General features: G+C 39.2%; 2 protein-coding genes across 3 annotated transcripts in view; one reads left to right on the top strand and one right to left on the bottom strand.

Annotated features, from left to right (window-relative positions):
- The window catches only part of MMP26 (matrix metallopeptidase 26), a 286,289-nt gene that overhangs the window by 171,867 nt on the left and 91,898 nt on the right, over nucleotides 1-22,524 (bottom strand). The gene's annotated exons all lie outside the window — the stretch shown is intronic.
- Nucleotides 15,254-16,201, top strand: OR52R1 (olfactory receptor family 52 subfamily R member 1). The gene has a single exon (XM_521750.5). The coding sequence runs from the start codon at nucleotides 15,254-15,256 to the stop codon at nucleotides 16,199-16,201; it is 948 nt and encodes a 315-aa protein (XP_521750.5).

Here is a 22,524-nt window from a genome sequence, read left to right as displayed (position 1 = left end):
ACAGAGAGAAACCCTGTCTCAAAAAAAAAAAAAAAAAAAAATCAGTCAACTCATTTCAGTGACCATCTCATTCTTTCAACAATACATATTTTGTTGATGATTCTGGAAATTTTCTCTCCCTCATTATTTTATGATACCAGTCTCTCTTAATATTCTCCCATTAATCAGCTCTTTCTCTGACTGTTTCAGTTTTCTTGTTTCTTTCCCCGCTGTCCCGGGTACCTTATGTTTTCCAACCTTATATTTGGCATTCTTCAGAGATCTCTCCTTTGCCTATTCTCAAGTCACTTGTAAAATTATCTCCCCCATTTTCACAGCCTCATATTTCACCTATACAATAATAAATTTCAAGTGAATTTCTGAAAACCAGTTTTGGTGTTTAGGTTCCATGTCTGAAGATAAAACTTTATTCTGGACATTTCCATCTAGATTTTTCATGGGTAAATAAGAAAACCTCCTATGTTCAAAACCAAATTGATTATTTTCTCTTATAACTGTTTTTCCTCCTATACCATTTTCTGTATAAAGGTTATAACTTTCATAAAAATGACCCAATTTTCTAAATCAGAAATCTAGGAGTTATCCTGTATTCTCTTATTTTTTAACCACCACCTCTTCCAATCTTTTCTATTCAACCTCTAATATCTGTCTTTATTCTTCCAGCTTGTCTTTATCTGAGTACAAAATACTCTTTTCCAAATCTATTCACTCTCTAACCTGGACTACTGAATTAGTCTAATACTGTATTTTATTAATATAGTCACATTAATATAATAATATAAAATGAAAGACTCCAAAGCAATAACAACATCCATTTATTAAGTACCTTCTCTATTCCGGAAACACATAAACGAGAAGAACAATCTTTTAAGCTGAATAACAATGACAATACCACACAGCAGAAACTGTGAGGCAAGATGACATCCAAAACAACTTACAGCTTGAAGAATATAGGAAAAAATGATGGACAATATTAAGCTTCTAAGTTCTCAGTTTAAGAAGCTGGGATTATAATTAAATAAATATCGAAAGAAGCAATTAACAAAGATGAAAGGCACAAATGAATGAGTTAAAAATAAAAACAAAGTTATTTAAAAAGAATATAATGAATCTTTTTTTCAAAGACAGTCAAGAAAGTTTTACAAAAAGGACGAAAAATGAAAATAATAACAAACCTATGATTAGAGAACTATAACTTTAAATATAATGACTAGTAAGCACAATTATGATAATATGTTTGATGACGTACATAAAATAGATGATTTTATAAGAAAATATCGATCACGAAACTAGCCGAAGAAATAAAATCTAGCATAGAAGAAATGGTAATGATGGAAAAAATATTTACCAATAAAGCAAACAAGAGTAACTGTTTTGATTTTTGAGTTCTACCAATGTTAAAGAAAAGAAAGAGACTATTTCTTTCTTTTCAAACTTATCTAGCCCAGAAGAAATATTTGTCAGCAAACTACTTGCTGATATATCACTAATTCCCACACCCTTTAGTCTGAGCCTGTCACTCTGAGCCCTGCTTCCCAGTATTTCTACCCCTGATTTGCAGTCCTTTGCCTCTGAGCACTTGCCTCTCCACTTCCCATTCCTCCCTTTCTGCTCTCTCTTGCCCCCCAGTTTAGACCTCAACAGTCTCTGCCTTCTTGGTCTGCTCTTTCTCATGCTCTCACACCTTACCTGGCTCCCAACAGAGGAAGAGGTGCCCTTTCTACTCACTCTCCAGCCAAGTGTATTTGTAGATGGCTCTTGGACCTGGCCTTCTCTAAGAAGCCCTGCATATAACCCAACCCTGTTGCCAAGAGACCCTTGGGACTTGACCCAAGGTGTAATGACTAGAAATTCCCAGGAGATTCCTCACACTAGACTGAAGCAGATCCAAATATGTTTACAGCTTCCTTTTAATTATTGCATTATCTTTATAATATTTTAAATGAATATAAATGTTATTTTTTTCCATTTTTCCCCCAAAATATGAAAAAGTTTTGTAGATTTTTGTTTGTTTATTTGCTTTTTTCAGATGCAGTCTCACTCTGTTGCCCAGACTGGAGTGCAATGGCAGAATCATGGCTCACTGCAGCCTTGACCTCCCAGGCTCAAGCAATCCTTCCACCTCAGCATCCCTAGCAACTTGGACTACAGGTGCATACCACCACACCTACCTTTATGTATTTATTTATTTTGCAGAGAAGGGGTCCCATTACATTGTCCAGGCTGGTCTCAAACTTCTAGGCTCAAGATATCCTCCAGCCTTGGCCTCCCAAAGTGCTGGGATTACAGGCATAAATCACCATGCCCGACCTCCATTAACTTTAGATTCTACTTCCTGCTATGCAGAGTGCAAGGAACAAATGCCCTTACACTTCCCTTCTTCTCTTCCCTCTCCTTTCCCAAATTTAGTCCCCGTAGTATAATACTTTCCTAGGCCATATATAAAAATGTACATACAATCTTATAGCTATGATTTTATATTTGTTTAGGTTATTCGAACTTCAAAAGCAACAAAAAATTATTAAAATATAATTAAATAATTATTCAACACGGGATACAGAATATATGGTATGATTAGAAAAATAATGACACATCAACCTATGTCACCAAACATGCCACTATAAAAGAAGGCACCCCACTTTGGGAGGCCGAGGCGGGTGGATCACGAGGTCAGGAAATCGAGAACATCCTGGCTAACATGGTGAAACCACGTCTCTACTAAAAATATTTAAAAAAAAAAAATTAGCCGGGCGTGGTGGCGGGCGCCTGTAGTCCCAGCTACTCAGGAGGCTGACGCAGGAGAATGGCGTGAACCCTGGAGGCGGAGCTTGTAGTGAGCCGCGATCACGCCACTGAGTTCCAGCCTGGGCAATAGAGCGAGACTCCGTTTCAAAAAAAAAAAAAAAGAAGAAGAAGGCACCCATTCATCAAAAGAAAATCAATTCTTTCCTTTCATACTAATTCAGTTGCCCATAATCATGCCAATTTTCTGTTTATTTTGGACCATAGTTTTCTGGAACAACTTTTATGTTGTCTCTGGAATTTAAACTATCTTTCGTTTTGTCTGATAGCAGGATAAAGAAAAGCTTTTTTTTTTTTATTATCTCACAAATGACTTAAAGAGAGGTACTGCAACAATAACAGTAGAGGACTTCAACATCCTACTTTCAGCAATGAACAAATCACCCAGACAGAAAACCAACAAAGAAACCTTGGATTTAAATTACGCTCTACACCCAATGGACCTGACGGACATTTCATCCAGCAGCTACAGAATACATATTCTTCTAGAATGCATGTGAAACATTCTCCAGGATAGATCATCTGTTAGGCCACAGAACGAGTCTTAACTAATTTGAGAAGATCAAAATCGTATCAAGTATTGTTTCTGAAAACAACAGTACAAAACTAGAAATCAATATAGAGAAACCGTGGAAAATACAAACACATGGAAATTAAACAACATCTTCCTGAACAAGCAACAGGTGATTAAAAATCAACAGAGAAATTAAACAATTTATTTAGACAAATGAAAATGGAAGCACAATATACAAATACCTATGGGACAGCAAAAGCGGTATGGGAGGGACGTTTATAGCAATAAATGCCTACATCAAAAAGAGTAGAAAGATCTCAAATTATAGTTATTTGTTGATAAGGAAAATTAAATGCTTGTAAAATTGAGTGAACACGTAAATATCCTCAAGATCTTGTTAAAATGAAAATTCTGACTCATTAGGACTGAAATGGAGCCTGAATTCTAAATTTCTGACATCACTCCTGTCTGAGGCCATATTTTGTGCAACGTTCTAATATGTTCTGCATTTCTTGAGGCATGTCGGATGGTTGTATTCCTGGGATTATTTTACATAGCATCCATAAGTAGTTTTAATTCATACTTGGTTATCATTTGTTGAACTTTACTGTATACCAATTTCACTTGCTGAAGCATATATTCCAGGATTTTTCATTCCAAAAAAAGTACATAAATGATAAATTTGCTGTGTTCCCTGTCTAAAATTTCTTTCTTTCTTTTTTTGTTATACTTCATTGCTGTGCTGACTACATGAAAAATAAATAAATCTAAAGACTCCAAAATCACTAAGCCAAAAGAAAAAGTCAAGCTGGGAACTGTGTCAGGCAAACCTGCCTCCCATTTTATTCCTATAAAAGTTAGCTACTAAGTATAAAAAGCTACATACCTGCCTCTCAATTTGCCCACAAGGAAATTCTTCGTGGGCCTCAAGATCTTCACCCTGAAACAGTGATGCCGAATTTCACCCTGGCAATGAAAATTGATAGCTTATCTTCACAGGTGTGGAAAAAAGAACAGAAGTGGACGCCATCCCTTTGCTCATCTGAGACAAATGCACATCTGATTGCTTCCTCTGCCCTACTGTTTATGTAAAAATGCAGTCACTGAGCCAGACTAACGCATAAGTGACTACTTCTCTACCCACCCCCTCACATGTAAATTGTGTATTTAGTGGAAGGCTGATCAAAAGAATGCAACTTTTGTCTCTTATCTTCCTATTACCTGGAAGCTCCTGCTTTGAGTTGTCCTGCCTTTCCAGACTGAAAAAAATGTATACCTTAAACTTATTGATTGATGTCTCATGCCTTCCTAAAATGTATAAAAGCAAGCTGTACCCCGACTGTGTTGGGCACAAGCCGTCAGGACCTCCTGAAGCTGTGCCATGGGTGCGTTCTTAACCTTGGCAAAATAAATTTTCTAAATTGATTGAGACCTGTCTCAGATACTTTCGGTTCACAACTATATGCAGAATTACTATGCTCTAATTTTCTCTAAACATTTTTATTAATGTTTAGAGAACATTATTAAGGGTTGGTTTATTAATACGGTGGATGAGATTACTAGCTCTCCTTGCTGGCTACAGAGCCAGTAGTTTTATCCACTGTATTAGATTAACCCTTTAAAATGCTCAGAAAAAAACTACTTAGAGCATAATAACCCTTGGAACACAACCTGGTTTGTAGAAACTGTTTGAAAATCTCACCAATTCACTGTTAAGTCTGTGTAGACTGAAACGATTTTTACTGGGCTCTTTTTGTAGGTCATCTTTCCCCAAATTATATTAAAGCATTAGATTCTGCTCTTTATCTACTCTTTATCAAGCGCTTCATACTTCCACACTACTATTCTATATTTACTTTTTTTCAGTTCTTCATTCTTTTTTATTCTTGATGGGTAGTATTCTATTGCTTAAGTGAGGCAAATTTTGTTTAATCTTTGATTGACAGATATTTGGGTTGTTTCCATATTTTAGGTATTATGAATACAGCTGCTATAAGCATCTGTAGACATTTTTGGTGGATGTATAAACCATTTATTTGGAGTATGCAACTAAAAGTGAAATTGCTCGCTCAAAAGGAGGTCTAGTTTTACTAGAAATTGCAAGAGATTCAACTTATGAGTGCTCCAATTGCTCCTCATTTTTACCAATACTTAGTGTTGTCAGTGCACTTAATTTTAGCTTTTCTAATTAGTTTATTTTGTTAAATTGTTACAGTTTAAACTTTCATTTACCTAATGAATAATAATGTTGAATAATAATAATAAACCTTTTCATATGCGCATTGACCCTTTGTCTACCTCTTGCTGTACACGGCCTGTTTAAACCCTTTGCTTGTATTTTTCATGAGTTGGTTTTCCTTTTTATGGATTATGGGGCTCTCTTTGTCAGATATATGCATTGTGAATGTTTTCTCTGTGACTTGACTTTTCACTTTTGTATTGGTCTCTTTTGAAGTAGATTTTTTTTTATTTTAATGAAGATCAATTGTTGATCTTCTTTTATATTGTGGCTAATGACTTTTGTGTCCTGTATAAGAAATCTGCTTTCCCTGAGTTCATAAAAATATCACTGTACTTTTTAAAGAAGCTCTATAGCTTTAGCTTTCAAGTTTAGGTTTATTTTATACCTCAAATAAAGATATTTTACTTTGAGGTAGAAGGTGAGTTTCACTTTGTTTTTTTCATACAGATTTCTAATTGTTCTAGCACCATAAAAACATTGTTCTGTCACTGAATAGAATTGATTCATCTATTGAAAATTGATTACTGGCAGTGTGTGGTGGCTCCTGCCTGTAATCCTAGCACTTTGGGAAGCCAAGGCGGTGGATAGCTTGAGCCCAGGAGTTTGAGAGCAGCCCAGCTGGGCAACATAGCAAGACCCCATCTCTAAAAAATAAATAAATAAATAAATAAATAAATAAATAGAAAGAAGGAAAAAAAGGAAAATCAATTACTGATACATTTAAAGCTATTTCCGGTTTCTTTATCAATTTTTCAATAATGTATTGATCTATTTTTACATAAATACAAGGCCACCCTTAGGGTAAGTGTCTAGATAAACAATTTCATTAAAACTATTTAAAAGTCCACTGGTGCATACAACGTATAACTATTTATAAATGATGACATAAAATAATAGATTAACATGGCGGCAGGCACCTGTAATCCCAGCTACTTGGGAGGCTGAGGCAGGAGAATCTCTTGAACCCAGATAGCGAAGTTTGAACAATGGATTAAAATGTACTTATTGGTATATTCATTTTCCAGGACTTCCATATATATATATATATATATATATATACACACACACACACACACACACTCACACATATACATACATATAAATATATACATATAATATCTGTGGGAAAAAAAAGAAAATCTCAGGATGCCAAATTTACTATGCCAAAAGGAAAAAGTTAAGCCCAGAAGCTAAATTACACACACACACATCTGCCTTTCCTTTTGTTTCTAAACATAGTTACAGAAAGAAGGCTACATGTCTCCACAGAAGGCCTCCCTCACCCTGACAATGTAAATTAACAGCCTGTCTTCACAGGTTCATGTTAAGAGGAAACTAGAAATCATCCCCCCATCCACCCTGAAACAAATACTTATTTGACTGCTTCCTCTGCTCTATGCGCATCTTATGTCAACTGCGATTTAATGAGTGTGAAATAAATACATAGATTGTTCCCTCTATCCAACCCTTTTCACCTGCAACATACTGGATTCGGTAGCCTAATCAAAGCCTCACAAGAATGTGATCATATCCTACCTCTTTTTTTCTTTCCCCTTTCCCCTTCTGCCCACTTTTCCCCTTTAATCATTGGAGCCCTCAAAATCCTCTTCAGAAAAAGTACAGGCCACGCATTCTACTGTGGCTGTGTCTGTCTTCCCTAGGCATGTCTCCTCAACCTTGGCAACATAAACCTCTAAATGGATTGAGACTTGCCTCAGTCATTTTCTTCAGTTTCACATATCTATCTCTTTATATAGTACAAATGCATTATATATGTCTATGTAATATTTATGTTACATATTATATACTACATATACACATATACTACACGTATACATATACATATATATATATACACACACCAACATATTTCTACATAGATATGCTGAATTGTCTCAGAATTCTCATGTCAATATCCCCAAAAACCTTTTTTTCCAACAAAAGTTTCTTTTTAAACATCCTTTCTGCCCTGCCTTTGTAACCCTGCAATTGCAGATTGGCGTGACTGTAAGTTTATCGTAACCAACCTTTATTGGGCTCTCAAAACTGCCCAGAAACCTTGGTACATTCCAGTGGAAACTGGGCTTCGACAAACGGCTGTGAGCCACGTTTAGAGTCCTCAGTGCATCCTGGAGAGGTACCAGCTTTGGAAAGACTCAAATGATGTGGGGCCTCTGGGAGGATCAATCAGAGAAATTCTGACATTTCTACTATATACTCCTTTCACTTTGAAATCCCCTACTAAACTTAAAAAGTAGTGTGGGTAGTCTGATAAATGCTTTCCACAAGAGCCCGGGTCATGCCTGCTTAGAGTCACGTGGCATTTGGGACTGTGGAAGAGTCAGAAATGAAACACCACAGGTCCTATCCTGGATGTCATATTCTGTTGAAAGAGAAAAGTGCCCCTAAAAAAGCAAGAAGAAAAAGAAGGCAAAGGGACCTGAATTTTATTCTGCTTCCAATATACTAAGAACGTCACATACCGAAGTTAAAGGAAATAAACAACAAAAAGAAATAAAGAAAAATGATTTGCAAAGAATGAAATCATGTATTTTGCAGCAACATGGATGGAATGAGAGGCCATTATCCTAAGCAAATTAACTTAAAGCGGGAACAGAAAACCAAATACCACATGTTCTCATTTATAAGTGAAAGCTAAACATTGTGTACACATGGACACAAAGAAGGGAACAACAGACGCTGGGACCTAGGTGAGCTTGGAGGTTGGATTGAAGGTGAGGATAAAAAACTACCTATTGAGTACTGTACTTAACAACTAGGTGATAAAATAATCTGTACACCAAACCCCTGTGACATGCAATTTACCCTGTAACAAACTGGCATAGGTACTCCCTGAATCTAAAATAAAAGTTGAAAGGAAACATTAAAAGAAAAAGAAAAATAATTTGAAGCCAGAAATTCCAATGTACAATGTCAGCCTGATCTCCAAAATAATATTTTGAATATTTCCTGTATACCTGGACTCTCTAAAACAGAAAATGGTACTTCTGATTTTGTAGGCTGATAGATGAAAAATTATGACCTTTGTGACCTTGATCATTACCATCTATCATATACATATTGATGTAAACCTGATAACCTTGGTAATTGTATCCATTTAAATGTATGTTGCACTTTGTATTTTGTTCTAGTCTGACAGATTGCACTCTTCGCAAACAAATCGTTCTTTGCATGCTTATATGTTTTCCTTTCTCAAATCTTCCTCAGTGTTTAGATTAAAAACATTAGATTTAAAAATCTGGATTCTGTACTAAAACAGAGGAAGCTCTGTGTGGGCCTTCACTGTTCAGATTGAGTGAAGAGGGCCTTCCAGCCTAACAAAGTTTCAGAACTGACTATGGCATGGTCTTCTTTGGAATTCTTTTCACCTATCTGGATAATCACTCACTCAGAGGTGAGGGGTCTCACAACCATAGCTACCTTAGTAAACACTGATACTCTAATGGATGCTCAACATCCTCATTAACCCCACACTCCTTGTATATACATACTCATATGTACACACTCTATGTGCAAACTCACACTGCCAGGTATGTAGCCAGGCATGTGCCTTCACAGAATGTGTGTATTCAATAACCTTGAACTCATAGCATGATGGTAGCACACTAATGATACATACTTAAAGCAAATTATGATTCATAATTTGATATACACTTACGCTTATTCACACAAATACTCCTCTTATATGCAAATTCAGTGCCTTATACATGTGTTTATTAACATATCTCTCAGATACACACATCGACTCGACTTACATGACATATCAGCAGTTTCATATTGTACAAAATATCCCCTGAATTATAAATATACATACTCCGACTAAAAAAAAAATACATGCATACAGATAAAATCACATTCATGCAATCTCAACAACACACCTTTTTTGCACAAGCATTCAAATCCCCTGCCTTCCTACTTCTGTATACAGAGGAGAGAGGAAAGGGATGGGTTAATGCTTCAAGCTCTAGTCTCCAGTCTCAGAAGGAAGCCAGTGTGCATGTGAGGCACTGGAAATCAGGGCAGTGAGAAAACTAATACTTAAAGGTCGGAAACGTCCAGACATAACCCTTTAAATATGCCTTGATCTGAGGTCTCTGCCAAAGGCTGAATTTCAGAACTCCTTCTGGCCATGCCATGCTTGGTTAAAGACAGAGTAGAGGTCAGGGTGAGTGATTATCTGTACTTCAGGCACCTCTGCCCATCACAGAAAGCATTAGGAGTCATAGAGCTCCCAGAAGCAGGAAGGCCAATGCAATGGCCTAACTCAATGGGAGCTTCAGGTCTACAGATCCAAGACCACTGATCTTCATTCTAAGAATGGGAGAAGACTCAGTGCTTCCACTGTGTCCTCCAGGGAGACCTGAGAAAGGTAGGAATACTGCCTCCACACACAACATTTCCATAAGAGGTGGCTCTGAACCCCACACTGCTCCAGCATTATTGCTCTATGTCTTATTTTCAGATACCTCAAAGTGAAAAAACAGCTTCCTAGAAGCTATTCCTTAGCAAAATCTCTCAGTTGATTTTATCTTCTATTCCCTCACCGGCTTGAGCAACACAGCTGACTGATGAACTTAACTATTCTCACATAATGGGTGAGATCATTGAAATCCAACAGAGCCAGTGGGTGTTATAGTTGGAATCAAACCCAGTCTGACAGGTGAAAACTGAGCTCCACTCAGTGTGATAATACAGTTCTTATAACCACATTTATATAACAAAACCCTACATGGAGGTTTTACAAGTTGATTTTATTTTGGGAAACAGAAAAATTAAATCTGACGTTAAACGTGTTATGTCCTTAGTTATAGTGTTTGAAAATGACATGATTTCATGTCAACTTTCAGTATGTACTATGTTCATAAGAATTATAGCCTGTGGAGGGGAACAGATTGAAAAGCAGTGTTAAAGAAGTACTAGGGAAGAGGAGAAATTACATGGTTCTTTCTTTTCCTACCTTTTAGAGAATGCACATTCCATTTCTCAACACAGCAGCAAGCTGACAACCTGTGCTTCCTATGTTGAAAGCCTCACATGCCGGACAAAAATGGCTAAGTATTGGTTAATTCCACGTCCACTCCACATGCCTTGAAGCATTAAGTCTGCCTGTGTTATGTTCATAAGTCTGTGAGAAAAGGAAGATAAGGGAATCACTGACAGTGACGGCACTAGATTCCGTAGGTCAGCAGAGGAAAATGGAGAGAAGAAAGGGAGGCACCTGTCAACAGTCCCCATCTCTCAGTTCAGTCTTGGATACCAGGGCAGCCCTGCTCCTCCATTGTCCACCAAAAAAAAAAGAAAATCTGAGAGCAGAAAAGCAGAGCAAGCAGAATGGAATGAGGAAGGCTGAGAGACATAACTTCATGGGGAAGCTCTGCCCTGTGAAAAGCCTACTGGGGAGTCAGAAGTATGAGTGAATGGGAAGACAGAAACTGGTTTGTAAAGGGTCTATAGAATACAGGTAGCTGAAACATGGCTGAGGAGAAACTCATCACTTCCTAAGGAGGGTGCAGAACAGGAGAGTTCTCCAGTAAGGCTCATGGGCAGAATACATTAAAGATGTCCTCCCCGAGAAAGCAGCACACACCCAGAGATCCCAGGAGGCCAAGCTGGAGACTGTGCTAGAGGCTCCAGTCCAGTGAAGTAGCAGGGATCCTGGGTCCAAGTTCAGATCTTCCTCTAATTCAGCATGCAGTTGTGCATACCCCCTTCATGTTTGCCTTTGTCATGATAGGACAGCAAACTCTGCTTTCCCCAACCTGGGCAGGAGTCTGAATTGTTATCTAGCACAGGCAACATGGGTACCACCAAGAGCACTGGCTGCAAAGTCATGCACCTCGATACTTACTTGCTGTGTGATCTTGTGCAGATCACATAACTAGTCTGAACTCTGTTTTCTCATTGTTATAGGAGGATGCAGACGTTTTGTGTGAGTTAGAAACAATAAAATTTGGGCTGGGCATAGTGGCATATGTCTTTAATTCCAGCACTTCGGGAGGCCAAGGCTGGCTGGTCACTTGAGCCCAAGAGTTTGAGACACGCTTGGGTAACATAGTGAGACCCTGTCTCTATTAAAAATACAAAAAATTTGCTGGGCGTTGTGGTGCGTATCTGTAGTTCCAGCTACCCAGAAGGCTGAGGTGGGAGGATCACCTAAACCCAGAAGTTCAAGGCTAGAGTGAGCTGTGATCACACCATTGCACTCCAGCCTGGACAACAGAGTGAAAGCATGTCTCAAAAATAAAAGAAAAAGAACAAGCAAATAAACAAATTTTTTATCATTTTTTAAAAATTATACTTTAAGTTCTAGGGTACAAGTGCACAATGTGCAGGTTTGTTACATATGTATACATGTGCCACGTTGGTTTGCTGAACCCATCAACTCATCATTTACATTAGGTATTTCTCCTAATGCTATCCTTCCCCCAACCCCCCACCCCCAGACAGGCCTCCAGTGTGTGATGTTCCCCACCCTGTATCCATGTGTTCTCGTTGTTCAACTCCCACCTATGAGTAAGAACATGCGGTGTTTGGTTTTCTGTCCTTGTGATAGTTTGCTTAGAATGATGGTTTCCAGCTTCATCCATGTCCCTGCAAAGGACATGAATTCATCCTTTTTTATGGCTGCATAGTATTCCATGGCGTATATGTGCCACATTTTCTTAATCCAGTCTATCATTAATGGACATTTGGGTTGGTTCCAAGTCTTTGCTATCATGAATAGGTGCTGGAGAGGATGTGGAGAAATAGGAATGCTTTTACATGTTGGTGGGAGTGTAAATTAGTTCAACCATTATGGAAGACAGTGTGGCAATTCCTTAAGGATCTAGAACTAGAAATACCATTTGACCCAGCGATCCCATTACTGGGTATTTACCCAAAGGTTTATAAATCATGCTACTCTAAAGACACATGCACACGTAAGTTTATTTAAAAAAATTGTTTAAGTCTATAGTGCTATGTCTCCAAAAATAACAATTATTTATTTATTTATTTTTTAAATTTTACTTTAAGTTCCGGGATTTGGCCAGCATCCCTTATATTGCCTCGTACAGCAATGAGGATGGTCTGGGTATGCATTTCAAGGTACCCCTGAAGCTGGGGGACTGTCCCCACGACAATTTGAGGGTGATATACAGGGGCAAGTGACAGAAAGACTTCGGCTCAAACAGAATATACAAAACAGCTTGGAAAGTCTGGGACAGGCAAAGGGGGACAGAGATATAGGTGGACCCCAGATATAGGTGGTTTTGAATTTTTACCATACTCTACATACAAGTATTTGTTTTGAGCAAACCTATATCTTATTCTCTGGCAGGATGGTCAAGATTCCAGTTTAAATCTAGACTTATAAAGTCTGAGCCCTATTTCTCCCAGTCTGTTATAAATCTTGAGAAATGTATCAGTGTGCTGTATTCAGGAGACCCATCTCACGTGCAGAGACACACATAGGCTCAAAATAAAGGGATGGAGCAAGATTTACCAAGCAAATGGAAAACAAAAAAAGGCAGAGATTGCAATCCTAGTCTCTGATAAAACAGACTTTAAACCAACAAAGATCAAAAGAGACAAAGAAGCCCATTACATAATGGTAAAGGGATCAATTCAACAAGAAGAGCTAACTATCCTAAATATACATGCACCCAATACAGGAGCACCCAGATTCATAAAGCAAGTCCGTAGAGACCAACAAAGAGACTTAGACTCCCACACAATAATAACGGGAGACTTTAACACCCCACTGTCAACATTAGACAGATCAAGGAGACAGAAAGTTAACAAGGATATCCAGGAATTGAACTCAGCTCTGCACCAAGCGGACCTAACAGACATCTACAGAACTCTCCACCCCAAATCAACAGAATATACATTCTTCTCAGCACCACATCGCACTTATTCCAAAATCGACCACATAGTTGGAATTAAAGCACTCCTCAGCAAATGTAAGAGAAATTTAGGAAAAGACAAGGCCTTTGGGGGATCTTGAAGAAATTCTTTTCAGGAATTTTTTTTTTTTCTAGTGAATGAGACATGTATTAGTTCCAAGAGGTGATGGGTATTTAAATGCATACTTTTCTTGCCCAGGTGTTTCTCTTTTGAAGGTGGTAAGAACTGAGGCTTTCAAACAAAGCACAGGCAACTGAGTTTAGTGAAAAAGTGTTGGGTAAGAACAAAATGAGCTTTGTGCCATCGATTCTGAGATTGACAGTGATCACCAAAAAACTCAAAGAGTGGAATAAACTCACGTAAGATGAATAGAGACAGACAGTGGGGCTCACACAGTATCTACTGTAGCAGGGCAAACTCTATGGCCTCAAGGTAGTCAATAGGGCTCTGTCTGGGTATTTAGAATATTGTTAATCAGTTAATGAGTCTGCTGCCTTTGAATAATGACATTTATTTGCTACTTTCCTCAGGAATATTTTATTAAACTCCTACTCTGCACCAAGCACAGAGATGCTAGGGATAGTGTGGGGTTCACAGCTGACTTCATGAAAAATTCCTCTTCTAGGACAGAGGTTGGCAAACTATAGCCTGGAAACCAACACCTGCTTGCGACCTATTTTTGTAAACAAAGGTTTACTGGAACACACCACACTCACACATTTATGTGTTGACTATGGTTACTTTCACACTACAATGGCTGAATTGATCTGCTGCAACAGACAGTATAGGCCACAATTTCTCAAAATTTTGTGATCTCACTTTTTAAAGAAAAAAAGTTTGCTAACTTCTTGTCTAGGAGAAACCTACACTAAAGATAATAAATTAAATTATAAACGTACAATTGGTCAGTAGATTAACTTCCCACCGAAGCCCTTGTGGTAACTGACCTAGATTCAAAGCTAACTTCAAAGCAATACATAAATTGCTATAGGCTTGCAAACTCTACTGACTTCCTACTCTGAGAAGTTGGCCAAGTGGCTAACCAGAGGTTTAAAAAGGACCTGTGGAAAAGTTTAAGCTAATCAGCTGTTAGTTCTATAGAACTGAAGAGCAAGAATTACTATAATATTACTTGTCATGATGATTTTCCCTTAGCAGATGCTACTTTCAAGAAAAATATTGATTCTTTTTTTTTTTTTTTTTTTTTTGAGACGGTTTCGCTCTGACACCCAGGCTGGAGTGCAGTGGTGTGATCTCAGCTCACTGCAACGTCCAACTCCTGGGTTCAAGCGATTTTCCTTCCTCAGCCTCCTGAGTAGCTGGGACTATAGGCGTGCTCTACCATGCCTGGCTAATGGGTTTTTTTTTTTTTTTAATATATTTTTAGTAGAAAAGGGGTTCTACCATGTCAGCCAGGCTGGTCTTGAACTCCTGACCTCAAGCAATCCGCCTGCCTCAGCCTCCCAAAGTGCTAGGATTATAGGTGTAAGCCACCACACCTGGTCAAGAAAAATATTGATTCTTAAAAAACAGTTACACATGCAACTAGTACGTTCTACCCCATTTTGAATGACATAAGTACGAAAAACAACAGTAACATCATGTCATGTTGCAACATATTATTTATTAAAACAGTTGAAATTGTTCTGGTTTATAATCAAACCCAATCACCCTGGTATCCAATAGTCCCATCCAAAAGCCTTGTATATAATAATAACACTTGTTTTGATTGTTATCATCTGCAGAGAGTAGATTGCGTTCCCAACAGAGACCATATTAACCAGTCCATGGTGCTGGCTTCAGGGAACAGCTCTTCTCATCCTGTGTCCTTCATCCTGCTTGGAATCCCAGGCCTGGAGAGTTTCCAGTTTTGGATTGCCTTTCCGTTCTGTGCCACATATGCTGTGGCTGTTGTTGGAAATATCACTCTCCTCCATGTAATCAGAATTGACCACACCCTGCATGAGCCCATGTACCTCTTTCTGGCCATGCTGGCCATCACTGACCTGGTCCTCTCCTCCTCCACTCAACCTAAGATGTTGGCCATATTCTGGTTTCATGCTCATGAGATTCAGTACCATGTCTGCCTCATCCAGGTGTTCTTCATCCATGCCTTTTCTTCTGTGGAGTCTGGGGTGCTCATGGCTATGGCCCTGGACTGCTACGTGGCTATCTGCTTCCCACTCCGACACTCTAGCATCCTGACCCCATCGGTCGTGATAAAACTGGGGACCATCGTGATGCTGAGAGGGCTGCTGTGGGTGAGCCCCTTCTGCTTCATGGTGTCTAGGATGCCCTTCTGCCAACACCAAGCCATTCCCCAGTCATACTGTGAGCACATGGCTGTGCTGAAGTTGGTGTGTGCTGATACAAGCATAAGTCGTGGGTATGGGCTCTTTGTGGCCTTCTCTGTGGCTGGCTTTGATATGATTGTCATTGGTATGTCATACGTGATGATTTTGAGAGCTGTGCTTCAGTTGCCCTCAGGTGAAGCCCGCCTCAAAGCTTTTAGCACACGTGCCTCCCATATCTGTGTCATCTTGGCTCTTTATATCCCAGCCCTTTTTTCTTTCCTCACCTACTGCTTTGGCCATGATGTGCCCCGAGTTGTACACATCCTGTTTGCTAATCTCTATCTACTGATACCTCCCATGCTCAACCCCATCATTTATGGAGTTAGAACCAAACAGATCGGGCACAGGGTTATCCAAGGATGTTGTGGAAACATCCCCTGAGCAAAGGGTCAGTGTATCCCCATCACTTACATTGCCCCACTAATGTGGGGACATTAATGAACATTTGACAGGCTATTACTTATTATCACTAAGTCAGCTCTGTAAATAACTGGCTCAGAGGTAAGCAACCCTCTAGAGGCAAGAGAAACAATTTTCAGGGTACCTAGAAAAGAGATACCTGAGAGATGTGATGGATAAGAACAACTTTGTTGACTACATATTCATCATCACATGGAAACAATAAAAGTAGTTTTACCTATTAAATCAGTGAATATTTTAAAAGAGTGTCATCTCCCACAGATGATTAAGGTAAAAAAGTTGTTTTTACACTGTCAGTAGAAGTAGGTACACTTTGCTTAAAAGAAATTTAGAAATTTACATCAAATAATTTAAAAGTACATATATTTCTTCATCTGAGAATATGTTTATAAAAATAAAGTGCATATGTACAAAGACATGCATAAAATCATGCCTTATAAAAACAAAATATAAAATGATTCAAATATTGTCCTATAAGATTACAGATGAAGCAATACTCAGTTGAATATCAGGTGCCATTTAACTATTTTATTTGGAAGGACTATCTGAAAATTTGACAAATAAGCAAGATATAATCTTAAATTGAAAAGAAAAACTATCACCCATAAGGCTTGATGCCAATTCTAAACTGGAATACATACGTAAAGAAAGGAATTCAGGAAATATATCCAAATGATAAAAAATAGCTGCTTGGAGTAGTGATGCTTATGGCATTTTCATTATATTTTTATACTTTAGTGTATGTTTAAATTTAATTTAATTATGTTTTAATTAATACAAAATGATTTTACATATTTATGTGATACAGTGTGATGTTCACCTAGTACTTATCACAAGATGGCTTTTGCAGGTCCAGGTCCATTTTTATCTCATTTCTCCAAAATTGAATACAATACCATACCTCTCAGTCCCAAGGACTTCTTTTATCACCCTACAGAATTAAAATTGTAAAGGATATTGTCAGATAAGATAAATTTGTTATACAGATAGCAAATTGTCCTCCCGTCACTTTTTTAATGAAAAATAAAATATTTGTAACATTTTAAATTTCTATTCAAGTAATACATTGAGCAATTACTCTTCACCTAGCATTCTGCCAAAAGGTGGGGATAGAATAGGGAACAAAAGAAACTGACAAACAGAACATCTAATTTGCATGATTTCCACCCAAAATCAAAACAATGAATACCTGCAATTCCAGCCCAAATATAGACATTAATTAGTTAAGCTGTATTACTCTATCATGATTGTAAGTAAACTTAAATATTCTGAACCGATGAAAATAGATGACTAACTTCATTATAACATGAAGAATCCTTATGTCCAAAATATAAAGCATATGACTAACTCAAATGTGCCTCTAGTTGATATGATTTGGACCTGGCTCCCCTCCAAATCTGTTGAAATGTGATTCCCAGTGTTGGAGGTGGGGCCTAGTGGGAGGGATTGGATCATGGGGACAGATCCTTCATGAATGGCTTAGCACTATCTCCTTGGTGATGAGTGAGTTCTTTCTCAGTTAGATCATGCGAGATCCGGTTATTTAAAAGAGTCCTAACTGGGCTCGGTGGTTCACACCTGTAATCCCAGCACTTCAGGAGCCGAGGCAGGCGGATCACGAGGTCAAGAGATCAAGACCATCCTAGACAACATGGTGAAACCTGGTCTCAACTAAAAATACAAAATTAGCTGGACATGGTGGTGCACGCCTGTAGTCCCAGCTACTTAGGAGGCTGAGGCAGGAGAATCGCTTGAACAGGGGAAGCGGAGGTTGCGGTGAGCAGAGATCATGCCACTGCACTCCAGCATGGGCAACAAGAGTGAAACTCCATCTTAAATAAATAAATAAATAAATAAATAAATAAATAAATAAATAAATAGTCCGGGGCCTCCCCCTCCCCCTTCTCTCTCTCATTCCCACTCCTGCCATGTGATGTACCAGCTCCTCCTTTGTCTTCTGCCATGATTGCACACTTTCTGAGGCCTCACCAAAAACAAGCTGGCACCCATGCTTGTGCAGCCTGCAAAACTGGGACCTAATTAAACTTTTCTTTATAAATAACCCAGCCTCAGATATTTCTTTATCGTGATGCAATGGACTAACAGAGGAAATTTGTACCAAGTGTAGGGTAGTTGCTGTAAAGACACCTGAAAATGTGGAAGCTGCTTTGGAACTGGGTAATGGGCAGAGGTTAGAAGAGTTCAGAGAACTCAGAAGAAGACAGGAAGACAAGGGAAAGTTTGGAACTTCTTAGAGACTGGTTAAATAATTGTGACCAAAATGCTGATAGAAATATGGGCAGTGAAGTTCATATGAACTTGAAGTGAAGAAATGAACTAAGTCCACATGAACTTGAAGTGAAGTGAAGAAATATGGACAGTAAAATCCAGGCTGATGAGTTCTCAGATGGAAATGAGGAAGCTATTGGGAGCTGGAATTAAGGTCATTTGTGTTGCACCCGAGCAAAGAGCATGGCTGCATTGTGTCCATGTCCTAGGGACCTATGAAAGTTTGAACTTAAAAGGGATGACTTAGTGTATCTGGAATAAAAAATTTCTAAGCAGCAAACCATGCAAGAGATGGCCTCACTGCATCTAACAGGCTACAATCAGATATAGGAGCAAATAAATGACTTAAAGTAGGAACTTATATTTAAAAGGGAAGGAGAGCATAAACATTTGGAAAAGTCACAATCTGGCAATGTGATAGAAGAGGAAAGAGCATTTCCAGGAGAGGAAGTCAAGTAAGCTCTGGAGAAATCACTTGCTAGAGAGATTAGTATGACTATAAAGAAGCCAAGTGCTAATATCCAAGCCAATGGGAAAAAAGGTCTTGAAGGCATTTCAGAGTATTTTGAGATAGTCCATCCCACCACAGGCCTAGAGGCCCAGGAAGAAAAAAATGGTTTTGGGGGCCAGGCCTAGGGACCACTGCCCTGTGTAGCCTTGGGACATTGCTCCCTGCATCCTGACTGCTCCAGCTACAACCATGGCTCAAAGGGCCCTAGGTGCAGCTTGGGCTGCCACTCTAGAGTGTGCCAGCTGTAACCCTTGGCAGCTTCCATGTGGTGTTAAGTCTGCAGGCACACAGAAAGCAAGCATGAAGGAGGCTTGCAGGCTTCCCCCTAAATTTCAGGGGATGTACTGGAAAGCCTGAGTGCCTAGGCAGAAGCCTGCTGCAGGGGAAGAACACTAACAGAGAGACTCTAGTAAGCCAGCGCTGAAGGGAAATGTGGTGTCAGAGTGTCCACACAGTCCCCACTGGGCCACTGACTAGTGGACCTGTGGAAGGGGGGCCACTGCCCTCCAGATCCCAGAATAGTAGAGCCAACAGTAGCTTGCATCCTGAGCCTGGAAAAGCCACAGGTACTCAACTCCAATCCATGAGAGCAGTCACAGGGACCACACCCTGCAAAGCTACAGGGGTGGACTTCCCAAGCTCCCAAGGAGCCCACTTGTTGCACCAGTATATGCCCTAAATGAAGGACAAGGAGTAAGGGGTGATTATTTTGGAGCTTTAAGGTTTAATGTCTGCCTGCTGGATTTCAGAATTGTGTGGGACTTATTGCCCCTTTCTTTTGGACAATTTCTCCCTTTTGGATTGGGAATATTTAACCAATGCCTGTACCACCATTGTATGCTGGAAGTAAATAACTTGTTTTGATTTTACAGGCTCATAGATGAAAGGAGATGAGTCCCAGATGAGACTTAGGACTTTGGACTTGTTGCTGGAATGAGTTAAGACTTTGGGGGACTATTGGTAAAGGATGATTGTATTTTGCAATGTGAGAAGGACATAAAATTTGAAGTGCCAGGGCATAATGATACATTTTGGATGTTTGTACCCTCCAAATCTCATGTTGAAATGTGATCCCCAACATTGGTGGGAGGTAATTGTATCATGAGGGTCGATCTCTCATGAATGGCTTAGCACTATTGCCTTGGTGATGAGTGAGTTCTCCTTCAGTTACTTCATGTGAGATCTTCTTGTTTAATAGAGCCTGAGACTCCCCCCTTCTCTCTCCTGCTCCCATTCTTACCATGTGATGTGCCAGCTCTCTCTTTGCCTACCACCATGATTGCAAGCATCCTGAGGCCTTGCCAGAAGCCTAGAAGATGCTGGTGCCATGCTTGTACAGTCTTCAGCCTGAGCCAATTAAGTCTCTTTTCTTTATAAATTACCCTGAGGTAATTTTCTTAAAGCCTCAGGTATTTTCTTAAAGCAAAACAATGGACTAACAAGATAAACATTTACAGAAGCTATCAAGTGAGCTTGTTGACTGAGGGACTCGATTTTCCATTTGTAGGCGGGCAGAGACCTCACGGTGCCTCTCTTCCCTCAAATAAACAAATCTATAATCACAGTGACTAAGAAAAGGCCAGACAAAACGGTATTAAAGGCAGCTCCTGGTACATCAGCTTTTCGTGGTTTTCAAACATGACTTAGAACCAAACTGTGATGTCAGGGCTCCGTTTTAGAGTACTTTCCAAAAGGGGAAAGCTTCATCAGTATTTTCTACTCTGCACAGAACCAAACATAATGTTATTATTTTTTCATACTCAAATCAACAAGCAATTTTTGACCAATAACTGTTTCTCCAGTGCAATGCTTAGTGCCTGGAATACAGAGCTAAAAGTTCACATCTCTTCCTTAGAACCCATCTCTGTGCTCCCGCAGTATTTGTTCCATTCTGTTCTCATCATACCCACTTCCTCCTCTATGCCATAATGATCTGGTGTGTGTCAGCCTCCATGCTGTGCACACCATGAGAAAAAATGGTGCTTTAGTTACCTCAGATTTCAGCAAATCCTAGCATAGTGCAGGCTTCAATAAGTACATGCAAAGCAGTATGTTTCCGTTCAATGGAGAGTAGAGGCATGTCAGTAAAGACCTAAAATATAAACTTTCAATACTTTGCATTTTGAGTATTGTGTGTATTTATGCCATGTAGGTAGACCCGTGGTCTAGACCTCCCCTGGAAGATGATAAAGCCGAAGGCTGAAGGTGGGTGAGGTCCTGTAGTCCCACCTTGACATGAAAAATTTTGAAGTTTAGTCTTGGTCTGCTAATCCTGAAGTCACTGGCTCATCCTGCTCTGTCTTCTGAGGCCAGAGGTAGAAGGAAAGAAAGGTCCAGGTGATGTGTAAAGAGACTTTGCAGAGCTTGTCTCTTCCCTTCACCCTATCCCCACCCCTGATGAAGCTGGACTGTCAGTCTTTGGTTTCCAGTTCTCAACATGTCTATCTTAAGTATGGGCCGTTGTGAAAGAGATTTGAAATTCTCTAGTTTTGGGAAGTCCTCCAGATGCCAGCCCTAATATTTCCCACAGGTCAATATGCAGAAAATGCATCACTGCATTTCAGCATGTGAAGTCAATGTAATCATCCAATTCCACTTTGTAGATGAGGAAACAGAAACCAAATAACATAAGTAGCACCTTTTGGATTATTTCTGACTCAGAAAGTATAATAGTGGCAGAGAATGGGAAAAACAAGCAAACAAATAAGCAAAAATCAGAGCTCCTGGGTAGGAATTAATTCTAAGAAATCAGCTAGAAGTCTTTCAAAAACTTTAAAGGAGATGTATAATTCCAAGGAGATGCTCACATTGTAATCCAAATTAATGATATCCCTGGAGTCGTGCAAAACTGTACCTAAGGGAAATATTAAAAAATAAATTTTATTTGGGCCAATTTCTGCTTCTTGAATGTGCCAGCTCCATTTGAAACCTCATGCTTTGAAAAGAGGATCAAGGCCTACAGGGAGGGGTTAGGGAAAGGATACCTTCTCACTGTATCTCCCCACTTTAATTGGTTTCCTGACTGAATAGAAAGGGCTCAGTGGATGTTTAAACCAGATTTGCCGCAGGAGTTCTCTTGCCACCAGAAACAGAGCAATCATAGTGCACAGTCTCTGCAGCAGGAAGGTGTGGGCAAGACATTAGGAAGGGAAAGTCCACTCATGAATGAGTAAATGTTGCTCCAGGAAAGGAATAGAGAAGCCTAACACGTGGTAACATAGGCTGTGGGCCAACTGGGATGTGGCTTGAGTTACCAACAGAACTTTATGAAGCTGGTTTTATTAAACACACATGGGATGAAAATTCATTCATTCTTTCTTTCATTTCTTCAGGAACTTCACTGAATGCTTCAATGTGTCTTCTGTCTTACTAACCCTCAACAGTCATGTTTTGTAATTGTTTCTCAACTGATTATGAGTTTTTTGAGAGCTGCCACCAAATCACTCTTATTGCTGTATGCCCAGCACTTAGCAGCCTGGAATAG

Source organism: Pan troglodytes, chromosome 9 (genome assembly GCF_028858775.2).
Source record: "Pan troglodytes isolate AG18354 chromosome 9, NHGRI_mPanTro3-v2.0_pri, whole genome shotgun sequence".
In the NCBI taxonomy this organism is placed as follows: Eukaryota; Metazoa; Chordata; class Mammalia; order Primates; family Hominidae; genus Pan; species Pan troglodytes.
Note: the sequence above shows the minus strand (reverse complement) of the source record. Positions and strands in the feature narration are given on the sequence as shown.

Bases quoted from the DNA above. Each gene is read 5' to 3' on its own strand.
- OR52R1 (XM_521750.5), top strand. From the start codon at position 15,254: ATGGTGCTGGCTTCAGGGAACAGCTCTTCTCATCCTGTGTCCTTCATC.